The sequence below is a fragment of the Gorilla gorilla genome, chromosome 8 (assembly GCF_029281585.2).
Source record: "Gorilla gorilla gorilla isolate KB3781 chromosome 8, NHGRI_mGorGor1-v2.1_pri, whole genome shotgun sequence".
Lineage (NCBI taxonomy): Eukaryota > Metazoa > Chordata > Mammalia > Primates > Hominidae > Gorilla > Gorilla gorilla.
Window position 1 is genome coordinate 44,867,622 of NC_073232.2, and position 21,855 is coordinate 44,889,476.

General features: G+C 46.0%; 2 protein-coding genes across 7 annotated transcripts in view; one reads left to right on the plus strand and one right to left on the minus strand.

The window, feature by feature from the left end:
- The first annotated feature begins 233 nt into the window (after positions 1–233).
- On the plus strand, positions 234–5,457 carry PCBD1 (pterin-4 alpha-carbinolamine dehydratase 1). Its single transcript, XM_004049553.4, has 4 exons — positions 234–440; positions 3,050–3,181; positions 3,745–3,825; positions 4,919–5,457. The coding sequence occupies exons 1-4, from the start codon at positions 438–440 to the stop codon at positions 5,015–5,017; spliced, it is 315 nt and encodes a 104-aa protein (XP_004049601.1). The 5' UTR covers positions 234–437; the 3' UTR covers positions 5,018–5,457.
- A 3,400-nt stretch (positions 5,458–8,857) lies between these two features.
- SGPL1 (sphingosine-1-phosphate lyase 1) overlaps positions 8,858–21,855 on the minus strand; it is a 64,174-nt gene continuing 51,176 nt past the window's right edge. For all 6 annotated transcript variants that reach the window (XM_031015443.3, XM_063709998.1, XM_063709999.1 and 3 more), the window contains 8 exons: positions 20,519–20,607; positions 19,057–19,162; positions 17,810–17,908; positions 16,969–17,118; positions 15,366–15,604; positions 13,407–13,553; positions 12,297–12,417; positions 8,858–11,762 (listed from right to left, as the gene is read on the minus strand). In XM_031015443.3, the coding sequence (XP_030871303.2) occupies positions 11,622–11,762; positions 12,297–12,417; positions 13,407–13,553; positions 15,366–15,604; positions 16,969–17,118; positions 17,810–17,908; positions 19,057–19,162; positions 20,519–20,607 (1,092 nt within the window). In that variant the 3' untranslated portion in view covers positions 8,858–11,621. The remainder of the gene's footprint in view (positions 11,763–12,296; positions 12,418–13,406; positions 13,554–15,365; positions 15,605–16,968; positions 17,119–17,809; positions 17,909–19,056; positions 19,163–20,518; positions 20,608–21,855) is intronic.

Consider the following 21,855-nt stretch of genomic DNA (forward strand, 5'->3'; position numbering starts at 1 on the left):
TGCAGGGGTGATATGTTCATAATCTTGATCTCGGTGATGGTCTCAGGAGGGAAACATATTAAAATTTATCAAATTGTACACGTTGAATATGTGCAATTTATTGCATGTCAATTGTATCCAAATAAGAGATTTTTATAAACAAAAAAACAGGTATTCTGGCGCCCAGGGCCACCCAGCTGTAAGCGGCGGGGTGGGATTCCAACCCAGAAGCGGGCATTTGGAGCCCTCATGCTTCACCCTAGCTCCCTGAAACAAGCACGGATGATGGCTCTGAGCAGCGAGGAAAGTGCTGGAAGCAAGCAGGCCGAGCGCGTCCCTGGCTGGGGACGTTAATCATTACCGGAGGGCGGCCCGAGCGCGGCCCCGCCCCGGGACGGCAGCCTGCGCGCCCGGCCGCCGCCTGCCCTCTCCGCTGGCCACCTGCTGCCGCCCGCGCCATGGTGAGTCCGGGGGTGCGCGGCCGCGATCGGGGCAGCGGGGCCGGGGCAGCCGCGGGCGAGGTGGGAGCGGGAAGGGGCGGGGGAAGGTCTTTTCGAGTCCCCTGCGGAGCCGCCGGAGTCCGAGAGTGGGGTCTCTGCCCGGCTGTCTGTCGCCGGCGGTGGGGAGGGGAAGCTGAAGCCCTGAGAGGGGCGGTGGCGGGTCCGAATCCCACCCAGTTGGGAGGCCAGGCCTGCCCTGCCCCCGGTCAGTGCTTGTTCCGGGACCCTTCCGGGGGCTGGGCCTACGACCTTCCTGGGCCGGGGAGGACAGTCGTGGAGGAGTCCACGGATCTCGTCCCCTTAGTAGCCCGATTCTGCTTTATACTGGGGTGGGAGCGAGAGGGAGGCTGAGTTTGCGCGCTCCAGTGCGTGCCCGTCCGCTGCCCCTACCCGCTGGCACTCTGGGTACGGGGTCTGCCTGGGACTCACGCTCTGCGCCGGTATGCTGTCCCGGGCCCCAGAGCCAGTCTCCGCGCCGGCTTGAGGCCCGGGCCAGGCCACGGGGGCTTGGTGGCGCTGGGGCAGCCCTCCTCCCGGGTGAGCTTCCCCCACCCACCCCCGGCGCGGGGGCGGGGCCCTTGCTCTGCTGTAAGCTCGGGAGCTTCATCAGACCATTTCTGGTCCGCAGGCCTTCGGAGCAGGCAAGACTGGGAGGGCCTTTTGATAGGAGAGGGACTTGGGGGAGGGAGGATGAGTGGGGCTGTTTGTGAGGGGCACTGAGGTCCCAGAGATGCAGGCTTGGGAAATCGGTAACCACTCCCCACACCTCGCCAGAGGAGGCAAACGGGGCAGTGTCCCCCTCTCTGTCTCCAGAGCCGGCACCTGGAAGGTTGTCAGTTCAGCCGCAGGCTGTGCGACTTGGGGGGTTCCAGAAGGCTCTACCGAGAAAAGGAAGCCTCCTAAGAGCTCACCTGGACCCACCCACCCCTTTAAGAGCCAAGGAAGTTAAACAGTGGGCTCTGATACTTTGGCTGACTTCTGGTTGTCTGGATACACGGACCAGGCGGTCAGCCACGGGGAGAAGGCCAGCTCTGGAGTAGAGACCTACCTACTGGGCAGATGATGCAAATCGCTGCTGCCATTCAATCCGTATAGTCATCCAGAGCCGAGGGGAAGAGAGGGGCCAAGCTACATCGGTCCTGAGAGAGCTCACGTTTTCAGGAGGGAAACAGCAGGGAAAAAAGACAGACTTAGGAAAGCACTGCGATGCTTCAGCTACCCCAAATGCTACCAGGCCCATCACAAGCCTGCTTGCCTTAGGAAGTATTTTTTTTTTTTTTTTGTAATGCAGATGACATTTGCTTTATAGCAGTGGAGTTTCCTAAAGTGTCCCATTGGCACCTCATGATGATCTGTGGAGGTGGAGGTTCTGCCAAGAGAGGTACAGCCACCTGGCTGGTAAATGGTGAAAGCGGGTCTCAAAACTCCTGCCAATCAACACATGGTGTCCAGTCTGCAGGCTGCCTCATAAAAGCTAAATTAACCTCCCTCACATTCCCTCCCCACCCCTAAGGATATCTTTTCAATTCAGCACTCTATTTCTGCCCTGGGGTGGTGCTACTCTAGAAGCCTAGGTTCTGGGATCTGTTAAGCTCCTAGACCTGGATCCTCCTAGGATGAAACTGACCCTTGCTTCCTTGCATTCTCTGAGGGTCCACTCATGGCCTGAATTGTGCCAATTTGGGCTGCCTTGAGGGCACTTTGCACATTAGGTAAATAGGATGGGGCACTAGGTTTGCCAGCTGCCTTTGGCCAAGTTCCTTCCACTTTGGCCTGAGCTTCCCAACCAGCCAGAAAAGCAGACGGAAAACCAGAGAAACCTAGCTCTGGCGGCTCAGGACCAGAGGCTGCCTGGGAGCATGACTGAGGACCTACTAGAGGTAGTGCCAACGGCGGTCAGCTGCAGTGTGGCTAAGAATGGGTTGGACACTTATTTTAAATGTAGCTCCTTCGTCCAGCCCCAGCAATGCTGACACACAGAAAACACTGCGCCATCACTGGCTAGGGGTGGGCGGGAAAGAACAGCAGACAAGTCGTTTCCCCTCTCTAGGCCTGTTTCCTCTTCAATACACGTGAAAGTTATGGTAGGGACATGGGGTGCATATGATGAAGTACATAATAGGAAAAGGAAGGGGGGACAGTCATGGGTACTCTTCCTGAGAGGTTGTGGAGTAATAATATTTGCATCTGGGATTTATTTTGCTTTTACGCCCTCACTGATGTAATAGATCTCATGGAGGGAAGGTCCGTAAGGCTTTGAGGGCAGGGTGGGGGAAGAGTGCTTCTCTGTCCCCGTCATATGAATTACATTGCTTTTGGGATTTCCCTTCTCTGTGTGGAGTGTAAAACCCAAGACCTGAGGGCCTATCGGCGGACGAGCCTGGACCCCACCTCCTGGGCAGGGTGCCACCCTTGAGGCCTCCCAGCCTATTGCTCAAAGACCTGCTGCCCTTTGGTCACCCACGTCCAAAGCAGCCAGTGGAGGCTAAGTTCCCCTAAAGGTTGGAGCCCCTCTGTTTTGACCTGTAAAGAGAAATGCCCTTGGGCCTCTGTTTTTTTCCCTCTTCTAGGCTGGCAAAGCACACAGGCTGAGCGCTGAGGAGAGGGACCAGCTGCTGCCAAACCTGAGGGCTGTGGGGTGGAATGAGCTGGAAGGCCGCGATGCCATCTTCAAGCAGTTTCATTTCAAAGACTTCAACAGGGTATGGCACCAGGGTGGGACAGTTTTCTGAGACGGTCTGATGGGGTCACCTTACAAAGCATGTTCTCTCCCTTCACGTCTTGTTAGCCAAGACTCTCAGACACCTCACTCATCCAGTTATTTGGGCACTGTGCCAGTAGGGAAATTAATTTTCCTGTCTAACTCAGAAAGTATCATCTTTGGGGATTGGAGAGCCATAGGAGGATGTGTCTTGGGCTCTCCCTTCCTGGAACTTTTAGCAACAGTCTTCTGAGGAGATAGTTCAAGTGAAAAACATGCACATCTGAAAACATTTGAACAGATGGCCAAGACTGGCCAGGCCAAAAGCCTGTTGTGGTGTTTCCACCTTGTTGGCATCCTAAATAGCAAGACTTTCTTCCTACTGCAAGGACAATCTCTAACTCAAGCCTGAGAACCAGTGACAGGATGTCAAGGGGGAAATGATTATAGAGGAGTCTCCTGGGGGGAAGCTAATTCATCCTCCTGCATCTAGGCCTTGAATTGGTGATGTCCAGAAGTCCTTTCTCTTAGAACACTAACCTGGCTCTCACTCCACTTAAATAGGCCTTTGGGTTCATGACAAGAGTGGCCCTGCAGGCTGAGAAACTGGACCACCATCCTGAATGGTTTAACGTGTACAACAAGGTGAGTGATGCTGTGTGCCTCTGTTGTGCTCTGCCCCCATCCAAATACTGCGAACTCCGACACATTCTGAAGGCTTTTGGACTTAACAATGAGCCTTCCTGACCCATAGGTCATCCACTCATCTCATTTCCAATCTCACTGAGATTGCACATGCCTAGAATCAACATAAATACCCCTGGGAAAAAAAAATCAGTCTTACTATAAAGAAATGCAAATTAAAAGATGCATGAGATAGTTGTGGTTAAAGTAGACATTTAAGTAGGCATTAAGAAGGCAAAACCCAAGAAAGGAAAGGCTGTGGGAATCAGGCATACTTATTCAGTGTTCATAGCTCTAAACGGCTTTAATCTTGCTGGAGGTATGGAAGAATGAAAAAGTAATAAACTTGAACTAAGAATACACACATATTTGGGAGGCCGAGGTGGGCAGATCACGAGGTCAGGAGATCGAGACCCTCCTGGCTAACACGGTGAAACCCCATCTCTACTAAAAAACACAAAAAAATTAGGCGGGCGCGATGGTGGACACCTGTAGTCCCATCTACTTGGGAGGCTGAGGCAGGAGAATGGTGGGAACCCGGGAGGCGGAGCCTGCAGTGAGCAGAGATTGAGCCACTGCACTCCAGCCTGGGAGACAGAGCAAGACTCCGTCTCAAAAAAAAAAAAAAATACACACACATAGCCAACCTATCAAATTATTTGCTTAATGAATAGAAACAGTCATTAAATGTCTACCATGTGCCAAAAGCTCTGCTGGTCTCTGTTTATAGAAACAGTAAGGGTGGAAGAGGTCGTCTATGAATAGATAGTGTTTAGGAGTTGGCATTGGTTTTTGGTTTTGTCTTAAGCTTTTAGGTTGCTCTTGACATTCAGATATTAAGCTTTTATTCTATAGCTGAAGTCATGATTATTTTTGAAAGACAGCAAAGGGGAGATGTAGAAGATGTTGTTACAGACATGTCAGGAAGGAGTCCCCAGGAGAGATCGTAGTGGCCAGCTGCTATTCTGGAGCTCCTAGCAGGGCTGAGCCCAGCAGCTAGTGACTCCCTCCTGTTCTTAAGTCAGTGGAAGCAGAATTTCTGGTTTCATTTCAGGTCCACATCACGCTGAGCACCCATGAGTGTGCCGGCCTTTCAGAACGGGACATAAACCTGGCCAGCTTCATCGAACAAGTAGCAGTGTCCATGACATAGACCCTGCCCTTCCTCTTTGAATTCTTCCAGGGGAAGGGGTGACTGAACTGGGAATCCAGGGAGGGAGCTGAGGAGCCCTTACCCTCCCACCACTCCCCTCCCAAGACCCAGCTGCCGCCGTTGAGGGGTGAGTCCTTGCTGTGGGATGTGCCCGTGTCCCCACCAACACCAGGAATTTAGACCTTTTCCCTGCACCACTCTCTTCGTCCTGGGGGCTCTGTTACACTAATTTGAATAAACTCTCCCCTTTCTTTGCATCTTCCCAGCAACAATAATGATTTTCTTGCCAGGCCGTGTCTTGCTCCTTAATTCATTTCCCAGGAAGCTGTGATACAGGGTGAAATAAAGTCTTGTCTTAGAAACCAGGACCCTAAACCCCACACTATGTAATAGAAACACATGTGCTTTTATGTCTCAAATAAAACTATTATATCACTTGGTCTCAGGCTCTAGAAACTTCTTTTCCACAGGTCAATCCAAATTGGAGTCAATAGGCATTTAAATGAAAGCACTTCCTCTGTGCTAGGCACTGTTCAAGGTACTGGAAAAAGAGAGGGACCAGACCACCTTGCCTTCAGATTCATTATCATCTAGGGGATACCATTTGATTATCATCAAACAGGAACACAATTAACTATTACCAATTACCAATTAACTAGTACTAATTAACTATTACTAGAGTGAATTAATGCTAGGTGGCAGGATAAGAAATGAGCTAAAGGGAACGCAAGTGATTAATGGTGAAAAGGGCAAATCTGGAGGCTTTGAGTTATGCCTTGAAGACCTGGGTAGGATTCTTGGGAAGCAGAGATGGGTGAGAGAACACCATGAACACAGATAAGGGTGTGAAGTGCACAGGTATTATATGCATTGTGGAACCTATGTCTAGAAAGGCAGTCTGGGGCCATATTACAGGTTGAACATCCCTAATTTGAAAATTGGAAATCCAAAATCTGAAACTTTTTGAATGCCAACATGATGCCCAAAGGAAATACTCACTGGATCATTTTAGATTTCTGATTTTCAGATTAGAGATGCTCAACTTGTCAGTATAATGCAAATATTCCAAAATCCAAAATCTGAAACACATCTGGTCTCACACCTTTCAGATAAGGGATACTCAACCTATATTTTCTTCCTGGCTGTGATGGCTAATGTTATGTGTCAACTTGATTGGGCCATGGGGTGCCCAGGCATTTGGTCAAACATTCCAGGTGTGTCTGTGAGGGTGTTTCTGAATGAGGATAACATTTGAATCAGTAGACTGAGTAAAGCCGACTGTCTTCCCTAACATGGGTGGCCTCATTCAACCAGGTGAAGGCCTGTACAGAAAAAAAGGGCTAAAAAGGGCTGACCCTCTTCCAAATAAAAGGGAAGTCCTCCTGCCTGACTGCCTTGAGGTGGGACATTGGTCTTTTCCTGCTTTCGGACTTAAACTGAAACATCCACTCTGCTTAGGTCTCAAGGCTGCAAGCCTCCGGTCTGCAACAATACCATCTGCTTTCCTGGTTCTCCAGCTTGCCAACTACAGATCTTGGGACTTGTCAGCCTCCATAATCACATGAGCCAATTCCTTATAAGAAATCTCTTTGTGTGTATTGGTTCTGTTTCTCTGGAGAATCCTAATACACAGGCCTATCATATTAGATATGGCAGATCCCAAATCCTGATGGTCTCTTCAGTTTCTTAAAATCTTAGCAAAGTTCTTAGGGCTTGCCTGGTTTACTCCACAAGAGAGAAGACACAGGCAGCTTAGGACCTGGCAGGCTATTTATCACTGGAGCAGTTAAGAGATGGTTTGCACAGTCAGTTCCCCAGCCAGGAACTCTCTAGGACAGAATATTCCCACGCTGTCATGAAGAAGGGGGCACTAAGAGCAGCCTCATCTCTACCCCCATGAGAATGCCACACAAATTTTACCTCACATATGTCACTATGCAGAGACTGGGAAGCCTTCTTCCTAATAGTTCTCACCTGTGTCTCCTAACGCAAGTACTAAGCTGACTTGTAAATGCCAGGGTCACTTGGAGCAGGAATCTAGCCATGTCACAACTCAGTCTGAATGAGTTGGTCCCCCAGCAAAGGCCAGGAAAGGGGCAGAGGCTGGAGGTTGAGAAATAAGCGTATTGTTCATAAGAGGGATTAGCAGGACCCCGTTCCTAGCATATATGCTAGTAAAGGATTATCAATACCTATATTGATGGCAAACAAGATTCAGATAGTGGTCTCCCATCTGCTCCACTTCTGACTTAAAATTTTCCAAGTGTGCTTTGATCTGATGACTGGAGGACTGGAGGACAGAAGACGCCAGATGCGGAGGTATGGACTATGCTGTTATGTTACATTCCTGCCTCTGCTTATTTTCATGGGTCAAGGGTTGAAAAATGTTCGCCCGGTGCAGGGACAGCTCATGCCTGTATTTCCAACACTTTGGGAGGCCAAGGCGGGAGGATCATTTGAGCCCAGGAGTTAGAGACTAGGCTGGGCAATGTAGAGAAACTCTGTCTCTACAGAATATACAGAAAAATTAGCCAGGCATGGTGGCACACACCTGTGGTCCCAGCTACTCGGGAGGCTGAGGTGGGAGGATCACTTGAGCCCAGGAAGTCAAGGCTACAGTGAGCGATGATCATGCCATTGCCCTCTAGCCTGGGTGACAGTGAAACCTCGTCTCCAAAAAATAAAGCCAACCTTGGCAGCACTACAGTTGTATGAAGCACATTTATGTGAGACAAAGACACAGGTAACACTTTTTCTTTTCTTTTTTTTTTTTTTTTTTTTTTAGAAATAAATAGGTTTATTCTAAAATTAATCCAAATAATTGAAATTATAGGGAAGGATATTAAGAATAGAAGAGATTACAAGACAGAGGAAAGCATAAAAGAAAATAAGGTAATTAAAACTTCAAATCAAGAAAAGGTTCTCAAAAATCTGACTTTGCCTACCCACGTACAGTTGGTGGCTATCAAATTAGGACTCAGTAATTACTTGTGTCACTGAGTGAAAGCTGCTCATTGCTGCCAAGAACCTACAGAGAAGGCCAAGGGGCTGACGTACAGCTGTATGGAGCAGCAATAAGCACCCCAGACACGACTTCCTAGATAAGCCTCCTCATCCAAGTACATCCTGGATCCTCTTTCTCTCTGGTTTCCAGGTACTCAGGAACTAGGCCATTTGGCAGAAAACTGTAGCAAAAAAGCAATCCTTGGCTTGATTCTGGCAAAGTCTGAATGGGCTAAAAGCCAAAAGGAAAAGCTAGGTTATCTGAATGACAGCCTTCAGATCCTGACTAATGCTTTGGAAAAACTTCTCGTTTCTTACTCATAATAGAATAAGATTTCCAGCAGTTACATGTGTGTGAAGATTATCTGAGGAGCTCTGTTAGCCCCTAAACCAAGTGCAGGGTTTGAGGTCAATGCCCTTTGGTTAGACGGAACCACACTGCCCAGATGGCTAGAGACCACCCAGATAACTCAATCCATCATTAAGTTATTGTAAGCAGCAAACTGTAAGCAGAAGTGGATGATGAAGATGGAAAAAAATATAAGATAGGGCCTGTCCCTGGCAAACTAAGAACCTGAATTTCAGACCTCTCTGAAATAGGTACGACTACCACTGCTGGTGCAGGGACCAATCAGCGACCTATTAAAGTGCCTGGAAATGAGACGGATTGCTGCTTAACTGTGTCTCTTTCATTGGTCGTGGTATCAGTGGGCACACACGACTGTTTCACCACCAGGGGGCAATCTCTCACCAGGAGCCCATTCAAGCATGGCCACTGCCCCATTTGTCATCTCGTGTGTGCCCAAGTAATCAAATGAATGCAACCATCCACAGTAATTACAATTAGGGTCATTTAACTATTTAATTGCTTTTTGAGATTATTGCTGAAATTAGGAAGGGAGCATTGAAATGGGAAGAGGGAGGTTAGAGAAGACAGAGATTTAAAAGAAGCAAGTACCATTTTCCAAGTATAAAACTCGTAATATTAAAAGTGACATAGCAGTATATTCACATGACTACTTAAGTCTAATGCAGAAACAAGACAGTACAGTTTTTGCAGAGGCCGATGTGACATCTGCATGCAACATGATACTATTAAGTGTCTCTACCCACCTCTGCTACAGAGTAGCTGCTATATGCACACATACACAAAAATACACAATGAAAAGCCCACAAAAGTGTTAAGTCAAACTAAGGCTCTTAATTGTAAATTAAAGTGGCTACAGTAGGTCCCTTTGAAAAACACCATCTCCCCTGGCACCAATGTTGTCACAGCACAGAGGAAGCGAGTGGCTCGGGGTCTGGTCCTGGGGAGACGCTCTACAGGGGCACATGCTTCTCCATCTTGGCAGCTGGCAAGCCACAGTGGTGTCTGCTGGGTGGCTCTGGGTTCCTGGACCTCATTCAACATAATGCACTGACCAAACAGCTCTGACCACAGCTACTCTCAAAGAGGTGCCTGCCAGGTCTCCCTCTGACACACACACATACACACACTACCCACTCTTGGAACCCACAATGCACTGCTGGGCAAACAGGAAAAACACACACACACACACATAAATGCCACACCAGCCCTGAATGGCGTGGCCAGCTAGTCACAGTTGTTGGGTCAGTAGTACAGTGCTCAAGAACAATTCAGACTAACATGCCAAAGAGCCTGAGGAAAAGTCTGGTAGTCATGGCTCTCCCAGCCAGCATTCCCAGTGGGGGAAACTAGAAGACACCAGCCTGGAGAGGCTGAATATTCAGGAGTCCCTGAGATGGGGAATGGAACAGAGGAAAGTGTCTTTTGACTCATCTTAAGTACTCCCCTCCCCAAATAGAAACCTCAAAGACTGATCCATTTCCCCTAGGGCCTGGGCCAGGAGTAGCTCACTGCTCACTGCTGAGGAGAAAGGCACAAGATATAATGTCATTAGAGCAGGACAGTGGCTCAGCCTAGAGGAGAGTTCCCTACAGGGGAAAGAGGGCAGGAAATGGGCGCAGGGTCTGGTCCTGTCCCTGCACCACCCTGAGCAGCTAGTCTTGGGAAGGGATTACAGGCCCTGGGCCATAGGCTGCTCGCCATTCTGCTTTCCTATCCTGTTTCTCTCCCTGTGCTGCTCCCTTTTAGCCAGGGCTGAGAAATGTTCAGCACCTGAGGCAAAACTGCCATAGTACCTCTGAAAGCTGAATCAAGGGGGAAGAGGCAGAAGAACACACTAATAGAGAAAATTTTCCTTGCTACGGGTGCTCTTTCACACCCACCTAGGGTAAGTCAAGGCAACTTGTGAAGGTGCTTTGAGCTGTTCCTTCAAGCAAACACATTTTCATTACATAATGGCTTAACGCAAGGGTGCAGGGAAGGACCACCACCAACTTTGGTGACATATTTGAATCTGGGTGTTCATCCTACTCTGATATTCAGAAAAGCATAGAAAAAGGTCTGATTTCTGCTCATCACCAGCCCAGGATAGGGTTCAGGTGTGCTCTGACCACTGCCAATTCAGGAAGGCAGCACCATGGCCAAAAGCACCTAGATTATTTGGAAACCATGTTTTCTTCCTAGTCCATGGTAACAAAAACAAGCCAATGGAAGCATCATTCCAAACAATAATCTCCAAAGATGGTGGCAACCAAGTGTCAAATGGGGACTGCAGGCACAGAAGAGACCACCCCAAACCCTGCCTGGGTGGATGAAGCAGGTATGCTAGAATAGTCCTGTCCTGCAGAATAGGGAACAGCAGCTTGGTCGATCTGTGTCCTGGAAAAAGAAAATGAGTTGCAATAGAAGTGATTCTAAGACAGACAATGAATCTACTCTTAAGAGAGACAGGGCCAGGCATGGTGGCTCACGCCTGTAATCCCAGCACTTTGGGAGGCTGAGGCGGGGGGGATCACCTGAGGTCAGGAGTTCAAGACCAGCCTGGCCAACACGGTGAACCCGTCTCTACTGAAAAAGAAAATTGAAAAATTAGCCAGGCGTGGTGGTGGGTGCCGGTAATCCCAGCTACTCGGGAGGCTGAGGCAGAAGAATCGCTTGAACCCAGTGGGTGGAGGTTGCAGTGAGCTGAGATCATGCCACTGCACTCCAGACTGGGCAAAAGAGCAAAATTCCATCTCAAAAAAAAAAAAAAAAAAAGAGAGAGAGAGAAGGCTGAAAAAGCCTCCTGCTCAGAGTAGACCTCACACCCAGCTGAGGAAACATCTGTTATGTAAACGCCTCCTGCCTGAGATAACAAAGAAGCTCTAGCTATCTCATAAACTGTACCCCAGCTTCTCTAAAGAATCAGGACAGGTCAGAGCTACCACACAATGTTTAAGTAAAGTTGAAAACTAGAGAGTTTAGAAAAGGAAATGGTTAAAACAATTCCTAGGGTAACATTTATAACAAGGGCAAAATCATTATGTAATGGAATTCTCTGGGGTCTTCAAATTAAAAACCACAAAAGGAAGATAAAAGGAAGAACAAGAATCCTGAGGCTCAAGCTGTCTCATGGTCTATCTTGAGTTGTGCTCTATGGAGCAAGACCAGATGTCAAAGTTGTGCACGGCCTGTTCCATACCCCAAGAACCTTCTGAAGGCTGGAATCCCCTTGAGACTAGAAATGGTCCAAGTTCAGTGGGGTTTTGGAGAACCATTCATCTGGCTGCCCTGGGTGACAGTGTCGGTGCTGTACAAGCTGTCCAAGAAGACCGAGGACAATTCTGCAACCATATTCCTGTCAACAGTTGTCTGGGCCATGCCGTAGATGGCACCCTACAAATCCAAACAAAGAGACATTATTAGTGAGGCCAGGTCCAAAAGCAAGAATAAAACTGCAGCAATGAGCCCCCTTCTCCCCGAGTCCTAGCTTCGCATGTGCACTGCCCTACCCCATTTCCACCTTAGGCATCCCAACATTCTATCAGAAAAACAGCTGGCATAGTCAATTTTTCACAGGGACTTTCCAGTCTGCCTTTCTGCATAAAGGGACTAGCCTAAGAAAATTCCAGAAAAAACATGTTTACTATCTTTCCTGTGACAAAATTTTCTTTTCAAATGGACACTACCACCAGCTGCTTTTATACAGAAGTCTCTAACTTACAAGGTACGTTATAGTGTATCTCATTTGAGACTTCAGCAACCCTAAGGGGTGGGTGATGCAGAGACCATCAGCTCCAGTCAACAAATAAAAGATGTCTGTGGCAAAAGGGCAGAGGCAGGAACAGACTCCAGGTCATTTGATTCCTTCAAACCCTCCACCAACACCTAAATTTCCAAGAGAAGAAAAAAAACTCCAAGTGTCCCTACCATTCCTGTGGTCTTCGCTTTAGGATTCTTCATGATTTGAGTGACAGATTCTCGAATGTCCTTCAGGAATTGTATAGCTACTCGTTTCCGGGCGTGTAGTAATGTGATGCAGAAATGAATACTAGGAAAGAAGAGACAGAGAGAGATGAACCTTGAAGAAAGAAAAAATGTTCTAAAATGATGCAGCCCCAAATACGGGAATTTCCTGGTTGCCCTTTCACAATATTTCTGACAAGTGTAGTCATCCAAGTTGTTCCTAGTCCTGGGAATCTCGGCTCTCTCATGCTTTGGGTGTCAGGCATGGGCTGGCCTCAGAGCTTCTCGGCATGACTGAGAACCATGCTAAGAGGATGAACAGTGTTGGCTGCTTTGTCCCACCCATCCCCTCACAAATTCCACCACCATTCCTTCAACCACGTCACCATCAATGAGACACTTTTATCTTAATCAGCCCCCATGTGCTCTCGTGGGGACAAGGCCACATGGCTGGGGTCTTAAAGGACTTCAGGGCACAGAAGAAATTCTACCTCGCCCTGGAGGAATTTAGTGGGGTTTAGTGGAATTGTGAAGAGGGAAAAAGATAGTCCAGATGGGACTGGCAATGCACCAACGTGTGGAAGGCTAAGCTGTACACAGAGGACATGAACAGACCTGTACTCAGTTGGAGTGGTGCATTTACTCAAAGGCATCATGGAAGATTAGGTTAGAAAAGTCTAATAAAGAAGGCAGTAGCAGGCCTGAATGATTAGAGACCCCCAGGAAGGTCTTGAACTAAATATTAGCCAGGTAACAAGGATTTTATAAGAGCAATTTGATGGCTGTGTACAAGATGGATTGGAGAGTAGGAAGGCTAGAGACTGAGAGAAAAACCTCATGACCAACCACTGGTCTAGGAGGCTGTCACCTAATTCTGCCAGAGTTTAAAGCTAATGGTCTTGTTCTTTGTATCTAATAATTCCAGGTGGCAAGAGAGAAATCCTTTAGATACTTACAGTTGCTACTAACGTGCTAGCCTCTAGCAGTCAAACTCTATACTTCAGGTTACTGTACCACCCAAGTTCTTCCAAAATCATGGAGCAAAATAAGGGAAAGAGGCTTCTTAAAGCTTACCTGGGTGGGAACTGCAACTGGTTCAAGTTCCACCCCTTAGCAGTCATCAGGTTTGATAGTCGGTAGATGTCAAAATCACGGGATCCCAGAGCAATGACTGACAATTGGGGATTCCCAAAAACAAAGATGCCTTTGATATCTTCCAGTCTTAAAACAAAAAAATAAATGAAGGAAGAAAAAGTAAATTCAGTCACATACAATCCCCTGGTCACTATCTCTTTAATCATTCAAAGTCTTCCTTATAATGAATGCAATCTAACCCTTTGGGCTTTAGTCTTCTCATCTTCAAAAAAGAAGAAGGCTACACTGGATCAGTGGTTCTTACTGAGATCAGAACCATAGATGGAACAATAAAAATGGAATTCCAAGGCCCAAACCCCATCTAGATCTAATGACTCAATCACTGACTTCGAACCTGTCTACCCAACTCCAATTATATTCCCCTAGATGCTTCTGAGGCATGAAAGATGTACTAAAAAAATTTCTGGAAAAGTAATCTGCCCATCTCCACAGTTCTAAAAAGTCATATGTAATCCCTAAAGCAAGAAATGGTATAGCAGGTCTTAATAAATGGCCCTATCAGAGCTATAGGAGGACCTTTTATATATATCTAATTTTTATTTATTTGTTTGTTTGCTTATTTATTTGAGACAGGGTCTTGCTCTGTCACCCAGGCTAGAGTGCAGTGGTGTGATCACAGCTCACTGTAACCTCAAATTCCTGGGCTGTTCAAGCAGTCCTCTTGCCTTAAGCCTCCTGTGTAGCTGGGACCAAAGGTGCACACCACACATGTGGCTAATTTTTATTTTTATTTATTTTTTATTTTTGAGATGGAGTTTCGTTCTTGTTGCCCAGGCTTGAGTGCAATGGTGCCATCTCAACTCACCACAACCTCTGCCTCCCGGGTTCAAGCAATTCTCCTGCCTCAGCCCGAGTAGCTGGGATTACAGGCATGCGCCACCACGCCCGGCTAATTTTGTATTTTTAGTAGAGACGGGGTTCTCCCTGTTGGTCAGGCTGGTCTTGAACTCTGGACCTCAGGTGATCCGCCCGCCTCAGCCTCCCAAAGTACTAGGATTACAGGCATGAGTCACTGCGCCCGGCCTCATGGCTAATTTTTAAATTTGTTGTAGAGATAATGTCTCACTATGTTGCTCCGGTTGGTCTTTAATTCCTGAGCTGAAGCGATCCTTTTGCCTTGGCCTCCCAAAGTGCTGGGATTACAGGCCGGAGCCACCGTGCCTGGCCAAGGATCTTTCTCAAATGAGAAATGCCTGCAAGCAGCTTTCCTTCCCCCTCAATATACTTAAAGAGCCTCCCCAATCCAAGTGACACATAGAGAGATGGGCAGATAAGATGTTAACAGATACGTTAGACAAAGCATGCAGCCTGTTCTGGCCTTGGCTTAACCCAAGATTTCATTGCCCTCCTTTCCTCATTCCTTCTGGCCCATTTCCAATTATTTTCTTATTCCAATGATTCTTCAAGTATGATTCCTGGAGCAGTAGCATCAGTATCTCCAGAAATGGAAATTTTTAGAGCCCATCCCAGTTCCACTGAATCAGAAACTCTAGGGGTGGGCCCAGCTACCTGTGTTTTAACAAGTCCTTCAGGTGATTAGAATGCATGCTCAAGTTTGGGAATCACTGTCCTAACCATTAAATTGTACATTAGCCTTAGGGTAAGAGCTGCCAGTTATTAAGACATCCATAGAGATAAGATAAACTACAAATGAGGCCCCCGTCTCTGAAGACCCTCCAAAAGTCAGGGCAGAGAAAGGGAGCTTCTTCTCCCAGGCCAGCTGGTCTGGCCTAAGCCCTAAGCTGCTGCCCTAAGCCCTCTATATCGCAGGAGACAACAGGTGGGCTAGGGCTATGGATACTTAGCCAGGCAGGTGCCTTGAGCCTACTAGGACAAAAAAGCAATAGACAAGGCAGAACCCCAGTCTTCCACACATACTCTGACTTGAGGAAGCGAGCAGTTTTGATGATCTGTTTGGTAGCTTCAACATAGCCGTTCTCACCGAAGTGCATCAAGGCAGCCCAACAGGCTGCGCTAATGCCACCAGGCCGTGAGCCTGCGATGGTTGGGGAAGCATAGATGCCACCCTGCCAATCTGTATCGACGAAGAACTGATAGTTCCTGTACTTCTTGTCACTATACAACACCAATGATGAGCCTTTTGGGGCGTAGCCATACTGTGGAAGAAGTAGCAGACAAGAAAAGTGAGAGTATAGTTCTGTCTGGCAGACCTTGTCCCAGAACTCTCATCATGCAAAGGAAATCCTATTTATTTCTCAGTTTCTCTGTTATGTTTCCCACTCACATTAAGGATTCAAACTTAAAATGCTAAAGGGTAGTAGGAACTTAAGGGATGGAGTTTAAATTCTCTCTGTTAGGAATGAGGAATCTGAGACCCAGGGAAGAACAGCGCCCAGTTAATCGGTTTACTCCCTCCCTTGACCAGCATGTGGTTTACCTTATTTAAAATATTTCTCTGGAGGCCATATGTCAGGATGAAAACAAGGGTAAGTTTGCAATGGAAGCCAGGAAAGGATGGAATTTGTCACTTCAAGTTAAAATCACCATCTGACCCCCTTCCCATCTTTTTTTGCTTAGTATTACTAAGAATATTATGCTTATGAGAACATAATGGTGCTCAGAATCTAAAAGCTACTTAATCCAGCTTTAAAATTAACTATGTAACTGGTTTCCTTATAGAACATCTGACCCCCTAATTAACTCTTACTAAAACTAACGTGGAACTAATTTCATTACCTGAACCATCCAGAAATGGATGGTTATGGGAAAAGGACACAGGAGCTATCTGGGTGGTAAGGAAAAAACAGATGCTGACTGAAAATCGGCTGCAGATCACACCGATTTTGAAAAACAAGTCTTTAATATACTTGAGTTTAAAACAAGCTCTGAAAATGCAATCAAAACAAGGTACACATTACTGAGGCTGCTAATACTTCTTCCACATCTGGATGTATATTCAATAGCGTTATCAACTGATCTCGACTTTGTCTCAGTCCACCAAGGGTGACAGGCGTGGCCATCTCAAATGCTGAATGTTCCTGAGCACACAGGTTCTTCCCCTTTCCCAAAGGACTCTTGCGTCAACATTCTCCCGTCATGTAGGCTCAGGAGCCCAGTTGCACAGCAGCTCTAATGTTATCTACCAGCATGGGAACTCCACTACCAACCCTCACACTCCTCTACCCTCCACCTCAAATCAGCTCAAGGCTTCAGGGAGCTTTTTTAACAAGGGCCACTACACTAGCATGTTCTAGTTACACACAGTCAGTGGATACAGAAATTCTCTTAGCCAATTTGAGATAAAGGTAATAGGTTCATTTTCACTACTGCTTGTCACCTCTACCACTATACCCCATCACCTGAACCAGCTGATCTGGTGACGGCAAAGAGAGAGTTTAAAACAAGCATCTGATGAGAATTCTATAGTTAATTTTATACTTTGTGGGGAAGCTACCAATTTATTTTATCAATAATAGTCAAAATAATCAACTGGTAACACTTGATCTCCTCCTTAGCTCACCTTATGGGTGTCAGCTGAAATGCTGGTTACACCTTTCACCCGGAAATCAAATTGGTGCTCCAGTGGGTATCCTGCTTTCTCCATAAAGACGATGAGGAAGCCTCCCAGACAAGCGTCGACATGAAGAGGTATTTTGTATTTGACAGCCAGCTTGTTCCAAAAAACAAAGAACATAAGAGAATTTCCTTTATAGCCCTATAATAAAAACTGCAAGACATGGGTGGAAAGATGGGCTATAAACACAAGGCTATTTTGTATTATGCCTCCCATGTTTTTAAAAAATGGCTATTTTTAACATTCCCAACAAAATTTATCTTTCAAATGTATTTTCCCTTCAAAATAATTCATCTGAAACATGGTATCAATTTTATATTTAAATGTGCATGACCTCAAACTCTCTGCAATATCAAGCAGGAAATGAGTAGAGCTCTGATTTAGGCTGCCTCTCACACAAGGGAAAGGTCCTGCCTCAGTTACTGCAGGATGAGGCGTGAGGGAAAGGGAGGTGCTGAGGGGCAGCATGTGGAATATCACCCTTTTGGTGGGCACATTCCTACATGCAGATTATTTCCAGATCTCAATCTAAAAGGCAATCCTATTTCAGAATTTCCAGTTTAAAAGGCCTCAGCCTTGTACTATCCTCCCCCACAGCAGAGACTAGCAACTTTTAGAGGCTTGGAACAGAGCTGCAGGGCTTCCCCTAGGGCTGATGAGAGCTACTTATCACTACTGTGGTCAAAAACAAAAATAAAAATCGCTTCTATTTGCCAAGTACTGCCCCATTAGGCTTTGTTTTAAAATATCCATTTGCCTGCCTTAGCAGCCCATTTCTCTCATATACCTTGGCCACTTCAGGGACAGGATCTATTACACCATGAGGAAACTGTGGGGTAGAACAGACGAGCATGGCAGTGTTCCTGGAGATAGCTCTTCTCATTGCCTAGGGATTTAAAGTTTAAAGGAAAATGAGAATCTATGTCACAATTACTATTCTCTTCTGCTGCCAAGAGCAATTTGGGCTGCTAGCTTAGAGTTCCAGTTCCACTAGTACCCCCTCCTTCACCACTCCAACTGGGAGAAGACTGCATCCCACCATGGTGACAGGACACAGGTGACTCCAGGTAAGTCCATTTGGAGAGTAGTCTGAGAGCACAAAATAAGAACAGAATCGCTGTGGGGGCAAAAACAATATTGAGCTAAGAGGCCAAAGAGCCAAATGTGAGCCCCAGCCCCACAACCTACCAGCAGTGAAACCCTGAGTATGCTACTTCTGTCTGTTCCTTATCTGTGAACTACAATAATATAACAGCTTCATCAACCTCTCTGGAATGTCATAAAGCTCAAATGGGATTCTGACAGAACACTGAAACTAGAAAACTCCTCTACACAAATGTGAGGCATAAAAATAATCACTATCATAATGACAATGGTATTAATTCAAGCCAATCTAAACCACAGTGAGAGTCTTTTTTTTTTTTGAGACAGGGTGTTGCTCTGTCACCCAAGCTGGAGTACAGTGGTGTGAACACAGCTCACTGCAGCATCAACCTCCTGGGGCTCAAGTGATCCTCCCACCCCAGCCTCCCAAGTAGCTAGGACTACAGGTGCATGCCACCATGTCCAGCTACTTTTTTAAATTTTGTGTAGAGATGGGGCCTCACTATGTTGCTCAGACTGGTCGCAAACTCCTGGGCTCAAGGGTTCAAGTAATCCTCCCTCCTCGGCTTCCCAAAGTGCTGGGATTACAGATGTGAGCCACCATGCCCGGGCCATGGTAAGAGTCTTAGGGGAAGTGAGTCCATGTTCATTTTACAAATAGAGAAAAGAAAGAAAAAGTGATGGCGCTGACCGCAAAACCAGTGTCTCTCAAGTCCCAAGTTAGTGACTAGATCACCTCCTTTTCAGAATTCATGAACCTATGAAAAGACTGAAGCTGCAGTCAATCACCACTATCAATGCAGTTTTTCATATTCTGGCTGCCACAATCAAAGGCAGTCAGACCCATCTGACTGGAAACGGCTAGTCAACGAGAGGACCCTTCTGCTGTCAGAGCCCAGCACAGACAGTGGGCCCTCCAGAGGGACTCACCCGCACATCCACCTCCATCATCTTCGTCAATGGGACCCGCACAATCTTCATCCCAAAGTAACTGGCTGCTTTGTTAAATGCAGCATGGGCACTTTGGGGAGCCACACTAAATGACAGGGAAGAGGAGAATAATGAAATTCAGGCCAAAATAAAAGAAAACACCATTAGCAGCTAATCTAAATTACCGGGAGTAAGTTCTGATTATTTTTCCCCAAATTAAAAATTTAAGTGTTTAGACTGCTTTACTTTTCTTTTTAAGCACACCCAAAAAGAGGCCAACTGATTTTCTGCAGAAACTTCCCTCCTATTTAGGAAATCATTCTGGCAATAGGAAGAGGACTCAGAAGTGATCCCACAGTGAGGGATCCAAAGCATAAAGCTAGGCTGGCAGGCGGAAAGCTGGGGGACAGAAACTTTGGATGAGAGCAACACAAGGCAGAGCTGGCTAACAGCTGCCTACCAAAGACAGGCACCTCAGTGAGAATGAGAAGAAGGCTTCCTGGCACAACACATGTTCAAGCAGAAATGTTCACACAGCGGCCAAGCATCAGCTCAGTGGCCCCTTCCAACTCTGAAAGACAACAAACCTGAAGAAACTAAAATCCCCATTTCTCCTACACATTTGGAAATAGTATTTCAAATAGTGTTGAAAGAGAAAATGAGGTCACGGGTATTTGCTTTAGACTTTCCTCAACTACTCCACTCATACAACGAATCTGTTCCCTCTAAGGAGAAAAATCTCTACTACTGAGGAAGTACCAAGCACCAAAGATCGACATATGAAGAAAGAATGGCAGCCTGGTTTATTCTCTTATGCTACATATGAACCACAGCATGAGACCATATGCAATAAATCCCCATTGTCAAGTAATACTTGCAGTAAAAATATTAAGATGTAGGAAACATACTGTACAAGGGGACAGTCTAGGAAAAAATAATGTAACTAAACATTAAATTTATGTCCAAGGAAGGCAATGTGGGTAAATCTCAAAAAGATATTTTTATTCTTCCTCCCAGAAAACAGCCCTCGCACTAAAGTTTTCCCAGAGAGTACCCTGAGGCAGCCTATAATATTAAGTAACTTTCTAAGGTAAGCAGAACTAAAGTACCTAGAGAGGTTTCTTTAGGCTCCAAATAATTTGCAAATATCACAGGATTCAAAGATGTAGTCCTCAAACTCTCACTTTTGGAAAAAGGATCTTATTTTTGCTTGTAGTATATACTATGTATGATCTGGGGGTGGGGCGGGATGGGAATGATCTTTAAAAATAACTGGCTGATCCATTTAGAATTTTACTGAATGTAAAAGGATAAGGGCAGACGGGCTAGGACAGGGGGAAAGGGGACCAGAATTACCAGAGGAAGAGAAGCAGCAGGAAAATGGATTATCTGGTTTAATTTCATAAAGCTGTACTCCAGACAGACAAATCCAAAAGGGGACAAAACAGCCACACATACATACATTTCTGGAGTTTTGATCCCCTTCTCAAAGGCCAGATCCCGATATGCTTTGCAGGCCATCAGTATGCTTTCTGTTCCCCCAGAAGTCACCTATAATAAAGAAGAGATGCCATCTATTGGGGGAGTCAGGAATGCCCCGGCTCTTCATGCCCTGATCTTGACAATGTTTGATATAGAAACAGATAAGGTCTTGGATGCATGCTGCAAGGCAGACACTGCCATGTCTTCCAGAAGGAAAATTTGGCTTTATTGGCTAAGCCTAATTTTGGCTCAGGTGAAGAATGAAAGCTACTAAATAATGAGCAGAAACTCAGCACTGCCTAGACAAATGCACATTTGGCCAGATCCCACCTATTCACAATCCATTTACATTTCTGTATTAATTTTTCAATTTTCAGATAAGATAGGGCATTTTACGCCATTCAAAAATATCAGAATCTTAATTTAAATTTTCAATACCTTTTAAAGAATGTGAAATTGTGATTACAATTCTAGTAAACTGTGCAATACACTAAAAAGAGACATTCAGATTTAACAAAGTAAACTGCTGATTTTGACAAGTTTGAAAGAGAAAAGCAGAAGTTTCTACTTGATGGAAGTTTGTCGCCTTATCTGAAATAAAACAAAAATCCTAATTTTTTTTAAATGAAGTAAAATGTTTTCCTAAAGTTTGGCCTAGCCCCTCTGATAAACACATTTCTTTACCAGAGTTCAAACAAAAAGACGTAGGGGTCTTTTTATTCATCTTATTTCCCTCACTGGACTATAAATTCATCAAAGTAGGGACCAGTCCGTTCATGACAATATTCCTAGCACCTGACATAGTGGCTGACACCTAACAAACCCTCATTCCATTTTTTTTTTTTTTTTTTTTTTTGAGACAGAGTCTCACTCTGTTGCCCAGGCTGGAGTGCCATGGCATGATCTCGGCTCACTGCAGCCTTTGCCTCCTGGTTCAAGCGATTCTCCTGCCATAGTTACCCGAGTAGCTCGGATTACAGGCGCCCACCATCATGCCCACCTAATTTTTGTATTTTTAGAAGAGACGGGGTTTCACCATGTTGGCCAGGCTGGTCTCAAGCTCCTGGCCTCAAGTGATCTGCCCACCTCAGCCTCCCAAAGAGCTGGGATTACAGGTGTGAGCCACTGCACCTGGCCTTCACATTTCTTAATGCCTGACTTGACTCTCAGTAAACCTTGACCAACACAGGCATCTTATAGCCACCTGGCTATTTTTTAAAAAAATAATATATGAGAATGAATCATTCCAAAACAAACAAAAAGCCACAATACTAAACTAGTTGGACAACTTCTTAGACTTACCATCTCTGAAGATTC